The following is a 22,193-nucleotide window of genomic DNA, read 5'->3' as shown; positions in this document are numbered from 1 at the left end:
ACGTCACTTGCAGGCGCGAGCAGTTGGCACACTTGCCTCTGTACCTGCGCCACAAACGGGCCCGCCTGGCTGCTGTGCTGGTTAGTTTTTTAGAGTTTTGTTGATAAAACACTTAAACCATAGAGTGTTTTAAAGGGTCAGTCGAGGAGAAAGTGTGGTTTTATCCTGGCCTGTTGACGCTTCTCTCTTTTCTCAACCTTTTATATGGTAGTTTCTGTTTCCTCCCCTCCTGGCCTCTCCAGCGCGTTTCTCTAGAAGATTCCCTGTATCAGTCACCTGTGTGCCTTTCTGCTTTGTGACCTTATGTTAATCTTTTCATTGATAAAAATTAAGATCCCTGCAAGGATCAGAGTATATCCTACTTTGATTCCATTTATCACCAAATACTGAGTAATTTACTGAGATCTTGTTTTAAAGCTTCTAGTTTGTTTCTAGGAGCAGGGGACGGGGCATGGGGAGGGAAGGGGAGCAGGGACGGGGCATGGGGAAGGGAGAGGAGGGGAGGCTAGGGGATCCCTTGCAAACCCACCAGCCTAAGGAGGCGAGCAGCAAGCGGGATGGGGGGTGGGGGGTATTCCTGATGCTGAGCCCAGCCCTGCAGGTCTGGCAGGTGCCCCTCTGGAGCCTCTCGCAGTCCAGGGGCGCTGGTTTGGGGTGTCCTCGCTGTCTCTGAACCGGGAAGGTCATGGTGTTAGGACACACCCCACAGGGAGTCTCCCAGCAGCAGACAGATCCCAATCCAGGCTCTAGCGAAGTTACCTTTGCTGTTGCCAAGAGCTGTTGGTGACTGTGGCCAAGGTCTCTGTCGGGGGCGCTTGGCAAGTCCAACTTGTTATCGTTACAGGGACCCTGTGATGGTTCTTTTACTTCCCTAAAGGTGGCTTCGCGGATGGAGGGTCACTGCGAGTGCTCCCTGCACTGGGGGCACGAGGCCCCTGGGAAGTCAGGCCTGTGGGCGGTCAGGCCCTGGAGGTCAGGCCCCTGGAGGTCAGGCCCTGGGAAGTCAGGCCCTGAGAGGTCAGGCCATGGGAGGTCAGGTCCCTGGAGGTCAGGCCCCTGGGAAGTCAGATCCCTGGAGGTCAGGCCCCTGGGAAGTCAGGTCCCTGGAGGTCAGGTCCCTGGGCGGTCAGGCCCTGGAGGTCAGGCCACGGAGGTCAGGTCCCTAGAGGTCAGGCCCCTGGGAGGTCAGGCCATGGGAGGTCAGGTCCCCTGTGAGGGTCAGGGTCCTGGGAGGGTCAGGGTCCTGGGAGGTCATGTCCCTGGGAGGTCAGACCAAAGGAGGTCAGGCCCCTGGGAAGTCAGGCGCTGGGAGGTCAGGTCCCCTGGGAGGGTCAGGGTCCTTGGAGGTCAGGTCCTGGGAGGTCAGGCCCCTGGGAAGTCAGGCCCTGGGAGGTCAGGTCCCCTGGGAGGGTCAGGGTCCTGGGAGATCAGGTCCCTGGAGGTCAGGCCCCTGGGAAGTCAGGTCCCTGGAGGTCAGGCCCCTGGGAGGTCAGGCCATGGGAGGTTAGGTCCTGGGAGGTCAGGTCTGTGGGAGGTCAGGACCCTGGGAAGTCAGGCCCTGGGAGGTCAGGTCCCCTGGGAGGGTCAGGGTCCTGGGAGGTCAGGTCCTGGGAGGTCAGGCCGTGGGAGGTCAGGTCCGTGGGAGGTCAGGCCCCTGGAGGTCAGGTCCCTGGAGGTCAGGCCCCTGGAGGTCAGGCCCGTGGGAGGTCAGAGCCCTGGACGTCAGGCTCGTGGGCAGGCGGATACGTCTCCTTCTTTGGTTCCCCGACCTTGCCCTGAACCAGTTGCTGGTACTACGTGTGTCTCTAGGGCCCAGTACGGTGCCTGGCATTTAGCGAACACTGAGAAATGAATTGTTCAACGCGCTAATCAAGAACCGAGCATCCATCGAGTCCTTCTCCTGCAGAGCTTAGTTTTATGGCCTGATAATTTGATACTGAAAATCAGGAGCCATTGGTCTAACATACTAAGATATTTCCCAAGTGGTGGGGGGAGACTCCACAGTTTGTTTTCCTGAAAAACACTTTTTTTTTTTTTTTTTTTTTTAGATTTTTATTTATTTATTCATGAGACCCAGAGAGAGAGGCAGAGACGCAAGCAGAGGCAGAAGCAGGCTCCATGCAGGGAGCCCGACTCAGGACTTGATCCCGGGACCCTGGGGTCACACCCTGGGCTGAAGGCAGATGCTCAGCCACTGAGCCACCCGGGCTGCCCCCATTCTTTTTTTATTGTCGTTTGAGTCTATTTGGGGGGATAGCTCCTTCTGTTCTTTAAATCTCCCCGCAAATGTGTTGGTTTCTGACTTAAAACAAATCCGAGACTCCTTCACAAACAGACGCAGGCGATGCAGGGACCAGGCCCTCCTCGCAGCTCCCGAGCTGGGTCCTACCGTTGGGGGGTGAGAGCCGTGGCTCTGGGGCGTTGCCAGAATAAGCTGTGTCTGTGTGGCTCCGGCCCCTCCTGGACGTTCGTGCACCTCGTAAGAGTGAATCCCGCAGACGGTGCGTGAGCCCTAGTAGGCGCTGGGGCTCTTCTTGGTTCACCTGTTCTGTGAGCCCAGAGAGGAGGTCCGGGCCAAGTGGGGTTCCTTGCCCTGTGTGGATCTGCTGAGCTAGGTGGTCCCATCGTTCCTATTCCCGTGTCCCCCGAGCCAGGGCTCCGACCATCACCGGGTGGCGTGAGGCTCAGGCCCGAGGTTTCTACGGGACGTGAGCCATCTGCTGCTTGCGAGCGCGAGTCTGCGTGCCCGGTAGAGCAAGCGTGCACAGCCAGAGCGTTCGCTCGCTGGGTCACCTGGGTCCGCCGCCCCCGTCCTGAGACGCAGCTTTCACTCTGCCTCAGCCCGGCTCGGGGGTCCTGGGGGGCACGTGCTTGTGCAGGAGGGAAGGGGGCAGCTCAGCACAGGTGTGGCCAGACAGACCGGGTGAGAGTGGTGGGGTGAGCTGACGCGGCCCTTCTGCAGCTCGGCCACGCGCACAGCAACCTGGTGGATGGTGGGCCGTGCCTTTGTCTCCACCAAGATATCATGAGACTTAGATAATTCTGGGGTCCCTCCGGGACTTTACTTCTTGGGTATTATCCGCCCAGGACTTTGTAGTTGCCAGCCGTCGGCCGCCAGCAAATAAAACTGCTCCGTCGTGAAGCAGCCCGAGGAGACGTGCTGCTCACGTGTCATCTGATTGCTGAAACGTCCCCCTCACACACGGACTTAGGCCCACACTGAGCTCCACGCTGTAGCCATGGGGTTGTTTTTTTTTTCCTTATTGTACCTTCTTACCCTCACCTTCTTCCCCCAAAACACGTTGTACGCGAGCAGCGTTAGCGTCTGGCAAGTGTTGTGGCTTCAGGATTTCAGACTTGAGTCCAGCATTCCATGCTCCTAACTCAGTGAGGTTTAATAAGGTTTTGCTGGCTTTCTGTGAGCTTTTCTTGGTTCTCTCATTAGTGATTATTACTCACCTCTCCCTTGGGCTTTGAGTCTGAGTGGGACAGAGGATCACGTATATTATGCACAAAACACACTTTCCTTTTGGAACATCACGTAGAAATGTCTCCACGGGTCACCAGGCCCAGTCACCGATGGAGGCCACTGGTCTCGCCGTCCCGCATCCCCACCTGATGGACGACCGTGCGTGTCCGGCAGTCCCCTTCTGCCAGCAGGTTTTGATTCAGTTGGCATAGGAATTTTTTTTAAAGATTTATTTATTTAATCATGATAGACACAGAGAGAGAGAGAGGCAGAGACACAGGAGGAGGGAGAAGCAGGCTCCATGCAGGGAGCCCGACACGGGACTCGATCCCGGGACTCCAGGATCACACCCTGGGCTGAAGGCAGCGCTAAACCACTGAGCCACCCAGGGATCCTGGCATAGGGATTTTTAAATGTGTTCTTCAAAATGCACACGTTGCTATAGTTGTGTCTGCTGAATCTCTGCAAAATTCTTAATGTTTGGGGGGGGGGGGGACTGCAAATTATTTAATAGCTAGGTTGGGGGATCCTGGGTGGCTCAGCAGTTTAGTGCCTACCTTTGGCTCAGGGCATGATCCTGGAGTTCCAGGATCGCGTCCCACATCAGGCTCCCTGCATGGAGCCTGTTTCTCCCTCTGCCTGTGTCTCTGCCTCTTTCTGTGTCTCTCATGAATAAATAAATTAAAAAAAAAAAAAGCTAGGTTGGAGGTGGGATTTTCTCAGCTGACCCGTAGCCACTGAGTGCTTCTGTGGGCTTTGACGTGGGTAGAAGTGAAAGACAGCAAAGGAGGCTCAGCAGCAGGATTGCCCATAATCAGACATTTTAGTTGGTCGGTCATTTCAGAAAACATACTTTATTTTCTCCCGTACGCTGGCTTTTCCTGTCAGTCATAAAGAGAATACAAAACCCGTATGTTGAAAGTGTGGACATGTGTTATTACAGGTAGAAATCAGGCGTCTAGATGTATCTTAGATGTAAATTCAACATGGTGTGAAATATGATTGTAGTGTCACATAGTTTCTGAGTTAAATATTTTATTTTTCATTAATTAAAGTAACAGACCTATGACCCTCTCTTTAAATTTAAAAGGAAAGCAATTCGGGGCCCCTGATGGCTCAGCGGTTGAGCGTCTGCCTTTGGCTCAGGTCGTGATGACCTCAGGGTCCCGGGATCAAGTCCCACATCGGGCTCCCTACATGGAGCCTGCTTCTCCCTCTGTCTGTGTCTCTGCCTCTCTCTCTCTCTCTCATTAATAAATAAATTAAATATTTAAAAAAAAGAAAGAAAAGCAAGTATCTCCCATTGTGAATTAAGTCTGTAAAATGTAGAGTACACTCATGTGCATGTCACACATGCCACCAGGGTGTGAAGATGTGGGGAAATGAAGACCATCGTCAAGGAGACAATGTCTCCCTTTCTCTCTTATGGACATGGGCTTTCTGTGGAAATATAATCAGCTACTGATGGCTTCTGTGTTCATGACGTACTTGAATATGTCTTGTCATGTGCAAAATTAAGAATATAGTGAAAGGGAATAAAGGGGAAAGGAGAAAAAAAATGAGTGGGAAATACCAGAAAGGGAGACAGAACATGAGAGACTCCTAACTCTGGGAAACGAACTAGGGGTGGGGAAGGGGAGTTGGGTGGGGGGTGACTGGGTGACGGGCACTGAGGGGGGCACTTGACGGGATGAGCACTGGGTGTTATTCTATATGTTGGCAAATTGAACACCAATAAAAAATAAATTTATTTAAAAAAATAAAAAAAAATTAAAAAAATATTTAGTTTCCTATCTGCATTGTAATTTAGATTACATAATATTTAAATTATTTTTTATTCTGCTCTCACATGAATATCTCCTTTATGTAATGTCATAACAAAATCACCTTTCTAAGAATTTTAGTAGTAAGTTTTATCACTATTACAAATATTCTAAAGTATTCCAAAATAGTGAATAGTAGTCTTGAGCAAATGCATGAGTGAACAAAATTCTTTCAGAATTATGAGATGGGACTTGGTTGTGCATTGTGCCTGTGTCTTTGGCAAAGAAAATGGATTTTAGTGACATAAAGTCTCGAATTTACAACAATATTAATGGTTTTGTTGAACCCTTCCTGTATACCAGAACTTGTGCGGCGTTTTACACACGCTCCCCGATTTAATCCTGAAAACAGCCCAAGGAACTCAGAGCTACTGCTCATTTCCATTTACAGATGAAGAAAAGCGTGGTTTGAAACAAAGTGGGGTTGCAGAGACTAGGTGGTTACAGGGCGTGGGGCTTGCAGTTGAGCCCTGGTCTCTGGCGCGAAGCTTCTCCTTGCTGGCCTCTGCTGCTCCAGCATCAGGGAATGGGTTGTTCTCATGTCAGCGGAGGTTCCACAACCAGTCCCTGCGTCCTTGCTGTGTCGTAAGCACCACGCGGGCTCGCACGTGAGATCACGGAGCACACTGGGGAGCCCGAGAAACATGGATGATTGGCCCGGAGCTGCAGGAGGATTTCCAGGTGGGGAGGCAGGGATGGCCTCCTCCCTCGCCCCGCTCAGATCCCCGCTTCCTGCCTTGTCTCTCATGCGAGGGGTGTCTCTGTATTCACGGTAGCGTGTGAGACATCTTGCTTTGAATATTCTACCGAAGAGTCCGAGGAGAGCACTTAGAAACCTTCAGCGGGAGCCCGTGCACCTTTGTTAATTAGACTCATAAGCATAACTTGTCGTAACCGGATATCATTGACTTAGGCGAGAGCATGAATTTTGGAAGAAACTGAAATATGAAGAAGCAGAACAATATGGATTTTTAAAAATACCCTATTCAGGGACACCTGGGTGGCTCAGCAGTTGAGTGTCTGCCTCCGGCTCAGGGCGTGACCCCAGGGTCCTGGGATCGAGTCCCACATCGGGCTCCCTGCATGGAGCCTGCTTCTCCCTCGGCCTGTGTCTCTGCCTCTCTCTCTCTCTCTCTCTCTGTCTCTCATGAATGAATGAATAAAATCTTTAAAAAAAAAAAAAACCCTATTGAAAAGTAGCATAATGACAGAAAACAGAACCAAGAATATCCTTGATCAGTGAAGTTGTGCTGCTTATCAGAGGCAAAGGATCCACGAAGACGCATCTATGGGCCACTCATTTAAATGTGACCAGGGCTTCATTTTTATATATTTTCCTAAATTTGAGCTAACCAGAATTTGATTCTGTTTGACCGTAAACTTATCTCTTTAGCTATCTTAAAAAAAAAAAAAAAAAAGGTGATGCTTTAAGCAAAACTACTCTCTGGTGAGAGAAGTGAAGGTTGTGTACCTCTGGGCGCAGGATATGGTTATTGACCCGAGGGGGCAGCAGCGAGCCTGCAGGGGAGCTGGGCAGGCCCTGGTCCCGCCTGAGTGGTAGGTGGAGATCCATCAGGCCGGACCCTTGGGCATTGTGCCTCCGACGAAAGGGCTGCGTGCAATGGGGATGAGGTGAGGGGCTGGAGAAGCTGACATTTCCTTTCCTGTAAAGGGAAAAGGCTGGGACCCTACCTCAGTAATTCTTAGGTTCTTGGTGATGCAGTGGAAGGCATGGGGCGGATGCGCGGCTTTACCCGGGACCTTGTGACCCTGAGTCGTCCCCTTCTGTGTGTGTATAAACATGTTTCCCTGGATCTGAAGGGAACAAACCACAGTTCCCAGCAGCTGGGTTTTTATTGAGAACCTGACACGGTCACATCCTTGCTTGTGTGCTTACTGCTCTTGTCTGTCGGCCGCCCATCTTCCTATTTTGGTGCTTGAGAAGAGAAACTGTGTCTTCTACTCAACCAGTAGTGAATTTGGGGCTTTTAGGGTGGAGAAGAGATGACAAAGGAATTACTTAGTAACGCTGGGAAAACCGCCCTCCTTTGGGAGACAGAAATGCATCTTTTCCATCCCTCTGCCAGAGGTCTTACGATGGAAGTAAGCCAATATTATAAAAAGATTTAAGTTTTCCAGATGGAAGAGCCAGATTAAGGGTCAGGGAAAAGGAACAGAAGGGGGTGTTTGTGACGTTTCTGACACGAGAGAGTCTACGTATGTAAGCCTTTCCTTCGAGGATCCCTCACCCTGAGACATATGTCGGGTTCGGGGGAACTTGACACGCTCAGTTACTCAGAAGTGAACGTGAGCTCCCTTGGTGGGAAGTAGCCTCGTTCTAGGAAACCCGTGGGAGTCTTGCTGTAAGTTCTGCCTTCGGGGCTAATGCACGTGTCCCGTCAGGAAGCCGTCCTGAACGAGCCGAGGGCCCTGGATCTCCTCCAGGACCTGTGTTCCGCGCTGTGCTGCGGGCTGTGCCGTCACTGCAGAGCTGAAGGCCTCCGATCGCCTCTGCGGTTCGTTCACTAACCGGACCTCTGGTCAAGCTAGAGATGCCGGAGTAGCACCCCAAGCCGTTAGGTCTCCTCGGTGTACCCTGTCCCGGGTCTCACCACCCTGAAGCCAAAACAACTGGCACAGAGCAGTTCTGTGAAAAGCACTGGATCCGTGGGTCCACCGGGACCGAAGAACAGCCCTTAGTCTGCACACAACGTCAACAAGGTACAACCCCTTGATGGCCCGTGGGCTCCTGGCTCCCACCAGCTCCCATCCTCAAATGGGGCCAGACATTTGCTGCTCCTGACAAAAGCCTGGAGGAAGTGGAGGCGGTTTCCGCGGCCCCACGGCCCAGATCTGGGTAGCGGGCACCAGCTCGCAGAGATTGCTCACCGTGGTCTAGTCTACACCGGCCGGTGGGTCAGAAGCCACGGCTACCACCATCGACGAGGACCCCACATGATCAGCTGGACGGCCCGTGCCCAGTGGGTTTGGGTGCCTCAGCTCGCCGCCGGCACAGCGTCAGGTGGCATGTGCTGCATGACAGTGAACATCCAGACTCTAGTCTCCCCGGAAAGCAGGCTTCGCAGAAGATGACGACGGATGCTGGCCTCGGTTACTCCGTGAAATCGGGCCCAAGGTCACTCGTCAGCGGTAAAAGTAGTTCCAGAAATTACACAGGAGAAATGCAACTGCGGAAATTTTAAGATGCGTGTCCAAAAAATCATGTTAAAAACAGGCCACAGGAAGGAGAGAGTTTCCACAATTGTGATGCTTCGCAGCCATAAATGGGGCTTAAGTGACAAAGCACGTCGAAGGTAAATTTTTTAAATAAAAGAAGGATGATGTCTTGCTGCCTCTCTGCGATGGTAAGTAGGGGTGACCCAGGTGAGAGGCTCTGCAAAGCCTGGGCGCCCGCGTGTGCTGCGCTAGGGAGCACCTGGGCTGGGCCCTGCGGTCCCCTGGGACAGGCCAGCTCGGGCCGCCCCGAAGCCTCAGGCTGGAGGCCTCCTGCCAAGCCCTTTCTAGCACTTTTTTGGTTAAACCATTTATGTCGCGTTTTTAAAAAATATATATATATATCTTGCTGTTCACGTCAAGAGCATTATTTTCAGAGCATTTCAAAACACCGATTCTTAGTGCTGTAATGGGGATTGTTCCTACCGCTTGTCACCTGAAGCATTTCAGCCTAGAGTCCCGATGAGGCGCCTGGAGTTTGGGTGCGTCGGCAGCTGTCTAGGTGGCCCGGAGCCGCCCAGAAGGCAGCAGAATTTCACAGCGAGAAAGCGCCCCGGGAATCCTTCGATCCAGCTCTCCGTACTGTCCAGATGTGGAGCCGGAGCCAGACGGGGGCCCCAGGCCAGCGCCCTTTAGCACGGGCCTCCTGCCCTCTCGTGCTCCTGAGACGCCGTCCACGTGCGGCGCGCAGCGTCTGGGTGTCCCCGGCGTGGGGCCGCGCTTCTGGGAGCTGCACACGGCGCCCCAGGTGTCCGCCTGGCACCTGGGAACAGGTGCGTCCCCCCCGTCGGGGTTTTCCTCCTGCTTCCTCGGAACATTCCTGTTCCTTCTCAGAGTCTTCTAAGCTTAGTTGATGTTTTTAACCTTGGGCTTCCAGCGGACAAGACGTCCCTGCCCTATCAGTGTTATCCTGACGAAAGCTGACCTTGTTTTAGCTTTGATCTGTGTGTGAGAGTGTAGACCATGGAGTTACAAAAATGTACTTCCTAAGTTAAAGGATGGATATGAGCAAATTGAGTTACGGAGGAAGAATCTGGTTCCCTATATACTGTTGTCCTTAATAGATTAAAGAAATTCTGTGGATGGCGAGGCCCTGGCCGTCCCCCCGGCCGTCACCCTCGCCGTGCCCCTGGCCATCCCCCTCACCGTCCCCGTGGCCATCCCCCTTGCTGTTCCCCCGGCTGTCCCCCTGGCCGTCCCCCTCGCCATCCCCCTGGCTGTCCCCCTGGCCGTCCCCCTCGCCGTCCCTGTGGCTGTCCCCCCAGCCGTCACCTTCGCCGTCCCCCTCACCGTAACCCCAGGCGCCAGGATGAAGACGTCACAACAGGTGCAAGGTATTGCTTACACCGTTGCAATTGATTTTGATGCGGTGGATCTTTATTATTTTCCTAACTCCCCTTCCAGGTTGTTCTTTTTTTTTTTCTAATAGCAGGTGTGACTTTTAACCTTCCACACTCAAACTTCTGTGATACTGCGTAATTTTGAAGCGGCAAACTCACCCAGGACACGTGGAAAATGAATTTTAAGAAAAGGTAATGATACTTACATGTTTGAGCTCAGATGATAGTTGTTACGGTGAACCACACACGGACCACGTCGGACTACAACCCAGAGGTCGGAACGTGGAGACGATGGTGACGATGGGTTCGCGTGCCTGCCGTGGTCTGTCTCCCCGGGGCCGGCGCTGTCCTCGCGGCAACCCCGGCGACCGACCAGACGTGCACGTGCCCCCCCCCCGCCCCGGAGTCCCTTGTAACCTGCACGCACTCACGTATGTCATTCGGTTTGTAGTGAAAATGCAAAATGCTTTTACTTTTTGTAGATAAGACCCGTGAACTTTAAGAGTGAGAAGCATCTGTGTGTCTTTCTTAATAAAAGTAGGGAAACGTATCCGTTGGATCAGGCTTAATGTCAGTCTCCGCAACGTGCTGTAAATCTGCCCTCACGCCCCAGGCTGACCCTTGGGACAAGCTGCTTGTGCAGATTGTCACCGGCTTTGCCCCGGGAGGCCCTGCTGCCTCGTTTAGTTCATTACATAAAGGGTTAGTGTAGTTTCAGGCATCTCCCTCCTTCCCGAGGCCCGTTCAGCCCGACTCCTAGGGTTACTCAGCTTCGAGGTCGCCTCCCCCGTCCCCCACCCACCCACGCTTGCGTCGTGCCTCCACGCCCTGGCTATTCCCTTGTGTTCCCTTCTACGCCTGCACGTCCCATCCTCCTGGAGACTGCCCGAGGCCGCGGCCCCGGCTCCAACCCCGCAGGTGCCACTCGAGCCCACTGACGCCGACCCCTGCCGGGGAGCCGGGCCCCCCGCTTCTGTGAAGCCACCGTCCGATTCGTTCCAGCGGCGATCGGCTTCCCCATCACCTAAACTGCAGGGAATAGTGGAATTGAGCAGAACTAACGATCAATCTCATATGAAATGTATTTTGTTTTGAGTTCCTTGGAATTTAGGATCTGTGTGTGGGGTGACTCCTTTTCATCTAGTGTATCATTCGGATTCTGTGTCAGTGAGGGAAGTTCTCAGATGAAATACGTGGGTCACACGTACCCGAACAACACATGTGCAACTTCTCTTTAAAAAATTCTTTGACTTCAGCTTAATTACACAACCAACTCATGAATATATCCTCACGAGTTCAGGAATACAGAGGAAAACTCATGCTTTACTCTTTCCGCCGGAGTAAAGAGGGCTAGCGATCTGCTGTGCCCGCCTCCAGATTTGTAAAATACATTTGCGTATTTAGGGGGCGCCTGGGTGGCCCAGCCACTTGTGTCTGACCCTTAGTTCCAGCTCCTGTCGCGATCTCGGTGTCGTGGGGTCGAGACCCGCGTGGGGCTCTATGCTCAGCGGAGAGTCCGCCTGCGATTCTCTTTCCCGCTACTCTCTCTCTTTAAATAATAAATAAGATCTTAGAAGACGTCTACATGTCTCGTACTTGATCTTCCCCATGAATACGGATCACGGGGAGGAAGTCCACGGGTTCCCTTCTCCAATTAGGCTTCTGCATATGACACCCTTTATCTCTCTTAGGTTCAGTGGCAGGTGAAGCAGGCAGAGGCCTGCGGTGCTTGTGAGCTGAAGAGCACGCCCTCGTCCCTGTCCATCCTCTTTAAAAAAAAAAAAAAAAAAAAAAAAGATTTATTTATTTATGATAGACAGAGAGAGAGAGAGAGAGAGGCAGAGACACAGGCAGAGGGAGAAGCAGGCTCCATGCTGGGAACCCGACGTAGGACTCGATCCCAGGACCCCAGGATCACACCCTGGGCCAAAGGCAGGCGTCAAACTGCTGAGCCACCCAGGGATCCCTCCGTCTGTCCTCTTAACCGGGCAGCCGTGGCAGTGGTCAGGGGACCACGCTTCCTCCGGGTCATGCCCCGCGGCCCACGGACACCTGCTGCCCAGGCCGGCGTTCCCGTGGGTTCTTCCCATTTCTCACAAACCCTGGGAAATTGAGGGACTTGCTCAGGCCCATTCAGCCCATGGATTGCAGGGCCCAGACTTTACCCACTTGGTTCTACTACCAGGTTCACCCTTTTCCTAAGACAGTTCCTGGGGGTGCCTGGGGGTCACTCACTTGTCTGACTCTCGCTGTCTGCTCAGGTTGTGAGTCTCGGGGTCATGGGTCTGGCCCCGTGTCAGGCTCCCTGCTCAGCGCCGAGTCCGCTTCGGATTCTCTCTCTCTAAAATAAGTAAATAAGTGAAATATTTTTTTAAAAAGACAATTTCCTCGTACTCAAGCATTTATTTAATTAAAAAGGGCTAAACATCTTTTTGAACGTGGATAACGTGCTCGGTGTTTGTGAGATGCTCCTTAAACGTCAGCCGTCCACTACCAGCCCTTCCCTCACTCACCTGGTTCATCCTCATGTGCTCCCAGCTCCAGGCTGCAAGGTGCCCCGCGCGGACGGACGTCCGGCATCTCCCGCTCAGGAAAGGCATCACCTGGCACTCGCGGGGTGGGGGGGAGGGTTGTCCTTGGAATCTCTTGGCACAGACCGCGCACACCCACCGTTCCTGGTGGATTAAAGGCCGATCTACGGGGTGCTCGTTTCATCCTCACATCAGCACCCGAGTGTCCCCGTGATGATCCGTGCAAGTCCTGGAGGACAAAGCCTGGTTATGTTTCTGTGGGAGATCTTTTAAGAAGGCCCGTCAGCGTGTGAATTCTCTAATTTCAGACAGTTTCTTGCTAGCATGCCAGCGCTGAACTGAAAACTTCCTGTTTGCAGACTGCCCTTTTCCGAAAGGCATTAGGGCACAGTCCAGCGGGAGAACTGACCTAAATGTGCCTCTTCAGCCACTTTCTTAAATTTGGCCACAGCCACGAAGCAGAAAGTGTATTTCCTTTAGAGCATTTTCATCGTTCAGAAACATACAAAGCTTTATAAATGTTACCCAGACTTATGGTGGTGAGTCTTTTGCAGTAAATACAGATACTGAATCATTAGGTCCTACTCCTGAAACTAATTAAAAATAGTGTATGTCAGTTATACTTCAGTTAAAAAAAAAAAAAAGACAAGGAAGAGGAAGGAGAAGGAGTAGGAGAGGAGGAAGGAGGAGAAGAAGAAGGAGGAGGAGGAGGAGGAGGAGGAAAAGGAGGAGGAGGAGGAAGAGGAGGAGAAATGGAGCAGAATGGAGATCCCAGAAACAAACCCGGGCTTATATGGTCAATTAATCTAGGACAAAGGAAACAAAAATACCCAATGAGAAAAAAAAAAGACAGTCTCTTCAACAGGCGGTGTTGGGAAAACTGGGCAGCCACGTGCGGAAGAGTGAAACAGGACCACTTCGTTACATCAGACACAAAGATAAGCTCAAAATGAATGAAAGACCTAAATGTGGGACCTGGAACCATAAAAATCCTAAAAGAAATCACTAGCAGTAAACTCTGACGTTGGCTGTAGCAACGTTTTTCTAGATAGGTCTCCTGAGGCAAGGGAAACAAGAGCAAAAGCAAACTAATAGGATCACACCAAAATAAAAAGCTTTTGCCCAGTGAAGGAAAACCATGAGCAAAATGACAAGGTTCAATCTATTGAATGGGACGAGATGTCTGCAAATGATAATCTGGAAAGGGGGTTAATATCCAAAATATATAAAGAACTTATACACCTCCGGACCAAGAAAGTCCCAAATAATTCAAATTAAAAAATGGGCAGAGGAGCTGAATAGCCAATTTTTCCAAAGACATGCAGGTGAGCAGGAGACACGGGAAAAGATGCTCGGCATCCCTCAGCATCAGGGAAGTAGACGTGGAAGCCACAGCAGGCTCCCGCTCACACCCGTCAGGATGGCGAAAAGCAAAAACTCAGCAAACAGCAAGTGTTGGCAAGGATGTGGAGCAAGGGGACCCTCCCGCCCTGCTGGGCGCGCAGGCTGTGCAGCCGTCGGAGGGAACAGAGGGGGGGGGATCTCCGAGGCCTACAGACAGAGCTGCCCCGCAGCCCAGAAATGGCGCTGCTGGGGGTTTGCCCCAAAGCCAATGAAACCACTGATTTGAAAGGATTGATGTGCCCCGTGTTTGCGCAGCGTCCCCTCCAGTAGCCGAGGAGGCAGCCCCCGCGTCCACCAACACATGCCCCGACACAGAAGCTGCGGCAGTGAGGCTGCTGGCTGGGCGGTCCTTAGGGCCCAGGACTCTTGGTCCCAGGGCCAGGAGTTGGAACCCCACACTGGGCATGGAGATTGCTCAAAAAAGTAAATAAAATACTGCAGTCCTAAAAAAAGAAGATACGGTGTACACGAACACGATGGAACACCACTCAGCCACGAAGAAGGGAGAAGTCCTGCCATTTGCAGCCACCTGGACCGACCAGAGGGTGTCACAAACGCTAGATGATTGTGTGGAACCTACAAGCAAACAAGAGCAGAGGGGAGGAGTGCAGGGTCGGAGGAAGGGGAGGAGCTCCGGCTTCCAGTCGGGATGGATGGGTCCCGCAGGAACGGCGCCGCAGGGGGGCCCAGTCCTGCCGTTGTCACGGGGACGCGGGGTGACAGGTGCAGCCACAGGCCTGGCCACAGTGTAACGCACACGTGTCGTCGCATCACCGTGCTGTGCGCCCCCCGCTAACATGACAGCGTGTGTCTGCTGTGCTTTTAAAAAATAAGTAATAAAGACACAGTTTTCCTTCATAGTTTGGATTTTCCCAAACGGAACTTGTGAGGTCTGACACTGCGTCTGGAGGTCGTGGTGCTAACGGTGCAGCTCTGCCCATGGCGCACGGGCGGGGGGTGGCATGCACGCCGTTCCCTGATCTCATTTCCCTCAGCCTGCCGTCTCCCACTCCGTCCCCAGACGCCACTACAAGACAGGAGAGGCGAGGGACACAAAGAAACAGCATTTGTAGCTTTTCCACGTTTTTTTGTTTGTTTGTTTCTTGTTAACTTCTTTCTCATACTTTTTTTCCTATTACCTTTTTAAGAAACTTCCCTTCCTGCCGTATCTGCCTCGAGCCAGTTCTGGTGGCTCCCTGCTGGCCTCCTGGGAGCTTTGCGGGTTCAGGGTGCCCTGGACTGAGGCCCGCGCCGTCAGGGCTCTGGAGCCACGGGCCTCACCGGCACCCCCTGTTCTCTGGTGGGACGTGCCCGGGCTACCGACTACCGATCTCGAGGCCCCGAGCTCCAGATTCACAGAGTGTTTCTGAAGCAGCCTGGAGAGTGGCCCCGTGAAGACGTGGGTGTCACCCGCATGCGGACAGAAGTGGGTTCTGGACGGGGCAGGGACACCTGCTCGGCCAGCCCTCCGAGATGGGCCTGCAGCCCAGGCTCCCCCAGACTGTGCCGCCGAGCAAACGCTGTCTGTTTTTTTCTCAGTTGAAAAAAGGCTAAAAACCGAACCAAAGACCAGGAGGTGTTCCACTTGAGGTTAACTAATTGGTTTCTGGTGTGTGTTTTGACTATAGGGTGTTAGAAGGTGAAAGGCCCCTGGAAACGACGCCTTCGATCCGTGATAGGGAGCAGATCTGTTAGTTTTTAGAGTCATTATTCATCAGCCCAAGACTGATCAGATGGAGATTGAGAGTAGCAACTCGGAAAGGTTCACAGATGGAGGAAGAAGGCGGGTGCAAGTGTGGTGGGCGCCTTACGCCGTGGTGAGAGCGGCCAGGCCACCGTCTCCGACAGCGACAGCGCAGAGCAGATGGGTCTCGGGTCCACCTGTGGTTGAATTGTCACCTGTCACGTCCGTCAGTGTGACAGCCTCCGAGGGATTTCACATTTCCCCAAGAGGTGTCTTGGTGGCAACGGATGTGACCGTCTCTGCTTTCCCAAACACACAGAGAATGACGTCTTTATTCAGACAGAAGAACGTGATGGGTCTCTGGGTGTTTCTGCCTCCAGGGAGTAAATTAGTCATAGATCCACGGATTTATCTATTAAATAAATAAGTTCGCGGGGCTGAGTAGGAGGAAAGAGAAAATTGACATTTGTTACAACCCAAAGTGTATATGATAAATTATCATTTCTTTGCAACTGCTCAGTATGACCTGCCCCAGAGCTGCGGCTCTGAGGGTCACTTCAGACCTAAAGACAACAAAGTCTGCTGTGTTCCCGTGGAAATTCAGGGGGTGGTTTTGAGGACGTAAGAACCTGAAGGTTCATGTACAAATTTAGCGATTTGCTTCTGTGTTCAGCACCTTGCCCTCGTGCTCTGTAAAAACCAGTTTAAACGGATTAATTGTATGGTTTGTGAATTATATTTCAATGAAGCTTAACAAAGAAATATGTAATTACATTGAAAATGTAGTGTTTTGGTTTTCAGGTAGATTTACCCCTCAAAATTAAATGTTCTTTATTACTTCTCGAGTAGTAGCTGTGTTGAACGGAAGCCCCTCTAAGGCCTTCACAGACTCAGTAGTGTCGCTCCTCCCGCCGTCCCCACGGCGCCCCGTCCCCGTGCTCCATGGCAGCCACACACCCCTGCTCCTAGCGTCCGAGGAGGATGGTTACCCAACCTGTGCGTGCCGGCTGCGCATGTTTTTGTAATTGTGTCGTTTAATTCAACTTTAAAATAATCCATTTATGTATAGGGTCTAATAAGAGATGAATTGTTCTTGTGAAAAGCAAATGGTAGTTTTCAGGAAGATCCAATAAGAGGTAATTATTGTCAAAAATGATATGAGGCATGAGAGAAACAATTGTAAGAAAATTGAGGGGAGCCATCAAAATTCAGATGTACGTACTCAGGATGCGTCCAGAACCGGCAATCCTGGACGGGGCAGCTCGGCTTGCAGAAGAGATGGGCAGTTGAGCATACGTTTGTGTTGAAGTTATGAATCGATATTTAAGGAATGTGTGTGATGATACATTTTTAGAATTTTTCACGTCAACTTTCTGATTAACCATCAAAGTTAGTGGTCGCTGCAGTATTGGATATGAGAGGATCCCTCCTGCAGGATGGAGAGAGCCCGATGGAGCCTGACAAGGTGTAGGGAAGTGGGGAGGGACGGACAAGGTGGGAGTGGGCTGAGTGTGCTTGTGAGAGAGAGGCAGACAAAGCTCCGGATGTCCCCAGGCACATTCTCACTAGCCAGTGACTACTGACTTCAAAGCTCTTGATCCTAAGAAAACTAAAAAAAGATGCTCCCTTATCTGGGCGTCTAGGTGGCTCAGTTGCTTATGCGTCAGACTCTTGATTTTGGCTCAGGTCATGATCTCTGGGTCCTGGGATCGAGCCCCACCTGGGGCTCCCTGCCTGGGGGCGGGGCGGGGGGGCATCTGTTTCTCCCACTCCCTCTGCCCCCCCACCCCCCACCCCCGCTCATGCTCTCTCTCAGATAAATTAAGTCTTTTTAAAAAAAAAAATCATCCCGTTTTCCAAAACAAAGAGAAGTTTACCGAGGTAAGTAGCACCGTATCACGTTTTTGCGAACCCTGTGACCTGCAGCTTAACGGAGGACAGAGTGGTTCTCATGTCTGCCGCTGCGGCCGGCCCACGGCCATATGCTGTTTGGTTGGAATCGATGAGATGAGGAAGGCAATCTAGCATTCTCCGGTTACCCAGTAGAAGGGAGGCCGCCCCAGGCCGTGGTTGGGGGGGGTGTCTCGGGAGCTCCCAGGGGTCTTCACCACACGGAGCAGCGTGAGTGGTGCATTTTGTTTATTCACCAAATGTTTATTAAGTGCCTGCCACGTACCGGTAAATAGGAGGAAACGACTCTGGTGGGAGCAGAGGGCTTGGAAATTGAGCCCGAGTTCAGCACGTCAGGGCTGAGAGGGAAGGGCCGGCACTTGCCCAGTGGGCTGTGGAGCTGGATGCGGAACACTGGGGAAGACGGAGAAGAATGCTTCTGGTGCAAGGGGGTGTCGGCGGGCTGTTTACAGGAGGTGCCGGGGCCGCGAGCGGGCGGGGTCTGGGCACCGCGCAGCGTGACCCCTGCTCCGTCCCAGGGTGCAGATGGTCCGCGTTGGCCAGGATCGAAACAAGGGCACATAAAACGCCTTAATGTTACGATGCCTTGTTCCTCATTGGTTTTCCTCTGCTTTTTTTTTTCAGACCATGCAGACCGTTCAAGTTACCAAAAAGGTAAAGTCATCTGCGTCCTCCTATTAGATCATAAAGTCACTTGCCTACTTTCCTCTCCGGTGCTTTGTTCACACTTTGCTGTTGTTTCTGCCTTTCTCATTCATATTTTTATGAAGGAAAAGTAAATTTCCCTGAGTTGCCTGCATGAGTCATCCTGTCTCCCAAAGGGGTTTTGACCCGAAGGTGGATTTTCAGTCTTTAGATTCTGCATGTGTCTCGTCGTCTATATTGGCCCAACTGCCTTTCCTCCCCTCTTTGTTTGTGGTGCTTTATTGCAGATGGTTGTCTGTGTTTCTCCCCAAAACTGTTGTTACCCTAATTAAAATGGATGTATTTCATTTGGAAATTTTGAAGTTTTTATCTTTTCAGTAGAAAAGCTAAATTTAAATGGATACACGTTTCTTCAAAGAAAGAAAGAAAGAAAGCACGGGTCCGTTGGAGATGTGCTTGCAGGGGGTGTAGGTGACTTAGCAACCTTTGAAAGTTACCTGCTGCAGAGGCGCTGGCGACTGAAGCCTTATGCTCTCTTTCCACTATAATCACTACATAACTTTCCATTAGTAAACTCCCTTTCCATTTAGAAATTGTTTATTTTTTAAAATCCTGCTAAAATACACACAGCATGAAATCCTCCATTCTTGCCATGCCACGTCCACGTTACTGTGCAGCTGTGGCCATTTTCTGCCAAGCGTGGAGCCCTCCTGAATGTCCAAGGCTTTTGCATTTTGAAGACAGTCATACACATTTTCTCTATCATCAGGTTGGTATTTTTGTAAGTCCCAGATTCTTCTTTTCCGTACAGGCACATACACACCCAGCTTCTTCAACAGAGCCTCTCCTGCTGCTGTCCCACCTTAGCTGCGAGTAATCGCTCCTGAAGTCACCGAACATTTCTCTGTATCCCTCTGAAAACCCGTATTTCTTGGCCTGGTTTCGCAAGTATTTGTGAAGTTGTCTGATTTTCTGTATGAGGCTCCGAGTCCCTTAAGGGCAAGGTTGCCATCTGTCATGTTCTGGTCCCCAGACGCCTGCACCTTCTTCTGCGACGCCGGCTGCATCGACCTTGTTGCGTCCAACCGAGGCGGGGGCTCCGTGTCCTGCCCGCAGCCCGTCTGCCCTCCCGCTGCGCCGAGAGCCGATGCCGCTGGGAAAACTGTGACCGATCGCATTGTGCAAGGGTCCCCCGCTGCCCCGCACTGGACGAGAGGAATTAGGAGCGATTATGAAGGGAAAGACCAGGGGAGACGCTAAGGAGGAAGATTCTCAGGGAGCAAAGGGACAGTTAGCAAGGTGCTGAGTCGCTCAGCTCAGCGGGGACGGAGACCAGCGGTGCTGGCAGTTGGCGTTGGCAGGTCCGGGAGAGCGCCCGGTGCCCGCAGGCTGGGCGCTGAGTGCAGGGCATGTGGACTGAAGCAGACGGAAGGGGAGAAAGGAGAGCCTGCTGCGGAGAGGAGGGGCCAGTGAGGCAAAGAGCCTCACGAGCTGCGACGGGACGGTGGCCTGCGGCCGCCTCAGGCACCAGGGACCCACCGCGCTTGGGGGTCCGGGGGTCCACCTATGAGAGGTTTCGTGTGCTTCCTTTGACGGTTATTTCTGATCTTTCCCAGAGTGAGCCCGGTTATGAGGTAGCGGGCAGCCCGAGGGGCGTGGGGGATGCACGCGGAGAGCCAGCGAGCGGGCCGGGCCACCCAGCAGGCCCACCCAGCCCCCCACGGCCATGGATCGTGCCACGCACCCTGCATCCCGTCCGGGGCGAGCAGCTGAGCACCTCGGGTCCGTGCCGGCTGCCTCGGTGTGCTGCCGAGGGGACCGGGCCGCCTGCCCGGAGAGCTCCTCGGGCTCGTCAGCTCCTGCAGCCGTGCTGTGGCGTCTGCACACTTCAGTCGGGACGTGCAGGACAGATCACAGTAAAAGCTGGGGCCTTATGAAAAAGCTGGGGCCTTATGATGCGTCCTCGCCGGCCCCCGGGGTCCGCTTCCCAGGAGCGTAATGCGCAGGCACGCGCTTCTTTGAGCTCCGTTGCAGCATGGACCGAGGTCCGACTCACCAGGAGTGGAGTTAGGGGCAAACGTAGCTCTGACTCCTTTAGGCCACATCTGACTTCCTTTACTCCTCCGGTTCTCCTGCTTTATTAGATTTGCAGCGTAGTGTCACGCCATGGCGCTGGTTTCATGATGTACGAGAGCCTAGAGCGTCCCGTGCGGTGCCCACGGCTGTGCGGGCTCGGGCTCGGGCGGCAAGAGCGGCAGATGGACCGCAGCAGCGCCTGGTATTGAGGACAGACGCACGTCGGAGTCCTTCCCCCGATGGCAGCAGCACGGCTACTCCCTGGACGTGGGAACCGTGTCCCGGGCCAGGTCTGGAAGCCGCGTGTGGAGACGGCCAATGCGGCGAGGCTCCCGTGGGGAGTCGGCACACACGCGACTGTCAAGTCACGTCCGACGTTCTCAACGCGAAGGAAAGCAATGACTGAAGAGGGTTTCCAGGTTGCAGCGCATGCGTGTGCAGGTGTTTCTGGAACACAAGACCAGAAGTCATTACGTGGGCAGGTCAGCCCTCGGCGCTGGAATGAGGCCCGGTGCCCCCACCGGCAAGCGGCCTGTAGGTTCATTTGTGGGAAAACGGGTCTAGTTAAAAAACCGCGTGGTGAGTAGTGGTTTCAGCCTGGGGCCATTTTCACGTCCTGTCCACCGTGTAGGACGAAGCCGGGAACAGGAACAGGAAGCCTCAAATGCGCTGCTGACAAAGGACCCGACTGCCCCCCTGCCGGTCGCTTTCATCTTGAGTTTGCATTTGGTGGAGGAGGAAATAAAATCAGAGCCTCTCCGTGCCGGGCGTGTTCCGTGTTCTGGAAGCTGTGTCCGCTTGAGCAGCCCCAACCAGCGCCCGCGGTCGGCGTGTTTTTACTACATTCGGAGTCACGTTCAAGCATCATTCCATCTCATCTAGAGGGATTTTCCCTGAGCGAGTTGTTAAATTTGGAATCGGCGGGGCTCGTGAGTGATGCTCGGATGCGGACGCCCACAGACCTAAGTGGTCTTGCATCACGACGTTGAGTGTGTGGCTTAGGGGCTCAGGGCACAGGGCGAGTCGGGGGGGGCATGGCTCGGGGCGCCTGGACTCAGTCCTGTGACCCTGTCGCGCTCGTGTTCGAAGCAAGAGATGGTGTCGCCGTGGTTGGGAGCTCCCCCGCCCCCCGCGCCAGAGCTGGGCTTCCTTTGGCAACTCCGCACGTGAGCTCCGGCTGACAGGCGACCTCACATCAGCTTCGGGTGCAGCTGGACGATCCAGTGTCTGTACCGATGGTGACGCGACCACCACGGCGAGGTGCAGGCTTCTGTTTTCTCGTGATGAGACCTTTGAAGGTCCACTGTGTTGGCCACTTGCAAGTGCGTGAGACGACGGTGTTGGTGTTGGCAGCGTGCCATGTGCTCCGCGGGACGGGCTCGCCGTGCGGCTGGGCCGGCCTTGGCTCTCTGCATGTATCCAAACCGCACCCCGGCGCGTTGCACGGGGCCGGGAGAATGAAGGGCGGCGATGGGTGTGAAGCGTGGGAGTGAGCGTAAGTCCCTCCTCCGGAGGCTGGGCCGAAAAGGAGAGCCCCGCGGGATCCCCGGGCACCAGGGAGGGGACGTGCTCCCTGCACGCATAGTCGTGCCCCACTTTAATTTCCATATTGAGATTCACTTTGAAGTAAATGCCCCCGAGAGCGAGACCTGTGAGCCCGTGATGAGAATGGGGACCAGGGTCCTACAGGGCGGAGGGGCGCCCGGAGGAAAGGACTTGGACCTGGGGGCTGGGCTGGCGGTAGGGAGGGGACCAGCGGCCCGGCGGCGGGCGGGTGGCCAGAGAGTGAGGACGGGGTGGGTGCCCACGGCCCCCTCCGGAAGGCGCTGTTCTGGGTGCAGATGCTGCACGAAACCAGCGCCCGCCCTGGAGCGGCGGCCCCCGCGTTCCTGACGGCGCAAGCCCCATCGGGGCTGGGCTCAGTGCGGTCTGCTTGCTCTGATGAGGAATTTGCGAGCCTGCAGTGAACCGTGTTCTTCTCCAGGAGCCGACGCAGCTCAAGGCGGGAGGAGCGAGTCCTGGAGGAGACAGCAGGCGGCGGGGGCTCCCTGCGGGGCGCAGGCCTTGCACCTGTGT

General features: G+C 53.5%; 1 protein-coding gene and 1 long non-coding RNA gene across 9 annotated transcripts in view; one reads left to right on the top strand and one right to left on the bottom strand.

The window, feature by feature from the left end:
- The window catches only part of DISP1 (dispatched RND transporter family member 1), a 155,991-nt gene that overhangs the window by 123,423 nt on the left and 10,375 nt on the right, over positions 1 to 22,193 (top strand). For 5 of the 8 annotated variants that reach the window (XM_038586423.1, XM_038586418.1, XM_038586421.1 and 2 more), the window contains one exon: positions 18,021 to 18,050. The exons of 1 other annotated variant lie outside the window; for it this stretch is intronic. Coding sequence is in view for 3 of the 7 variants with exons in the window: in XM_038586418.1 (XP_038442346.1) it covers positions 18,021 to 18,050 (30 nt within the window). In the remaining 4 variants the exon portion in view is untranslated. Of the gene's footprint in view, positions 1 to 18,020; positions 18,051 to 19,826; positions 21,613 to 22,193 lie in introns of those variants that run through there. 2 more of the 8 variants (XM_038586425.1, XM_038586424.1) reach the window with 2 other exon arrangements.
- Positions 10,931 to 14,149, bottom strand: LOC111094535. The gene is made up of 3 exons (XR_005385860.1): positions 12,380 to 14,149; positions 12,102 to 12,207; positions 10,931 to 11,634 (listed from the first exon to the last, which is right to left on the bottom strand). It is a non-coding gene; the product is annotated as an uncharacterized LOC111094535 (long non-coding RNA).

Source organism: Canis lupus, chromosome 38 (assembly GCF_011100685.1).
Source record: "Canis lupus familiaris isolate Mischka breed German Shepherd chromosome 38, alternate assembly UU_Cfam_GSD_1.0, whole genome shotgun sequence".
In the NCBI taxonomy this organism is placed as follows: domain Eukaryota; kingdom Metazoa; phylum Chordata; class Mammalia; order Carnivora; family Canidae; genus Canis; species Canis lupus.
This window is presented reverse-complemented; position numbering and strand designations above follow the sequence as displayed.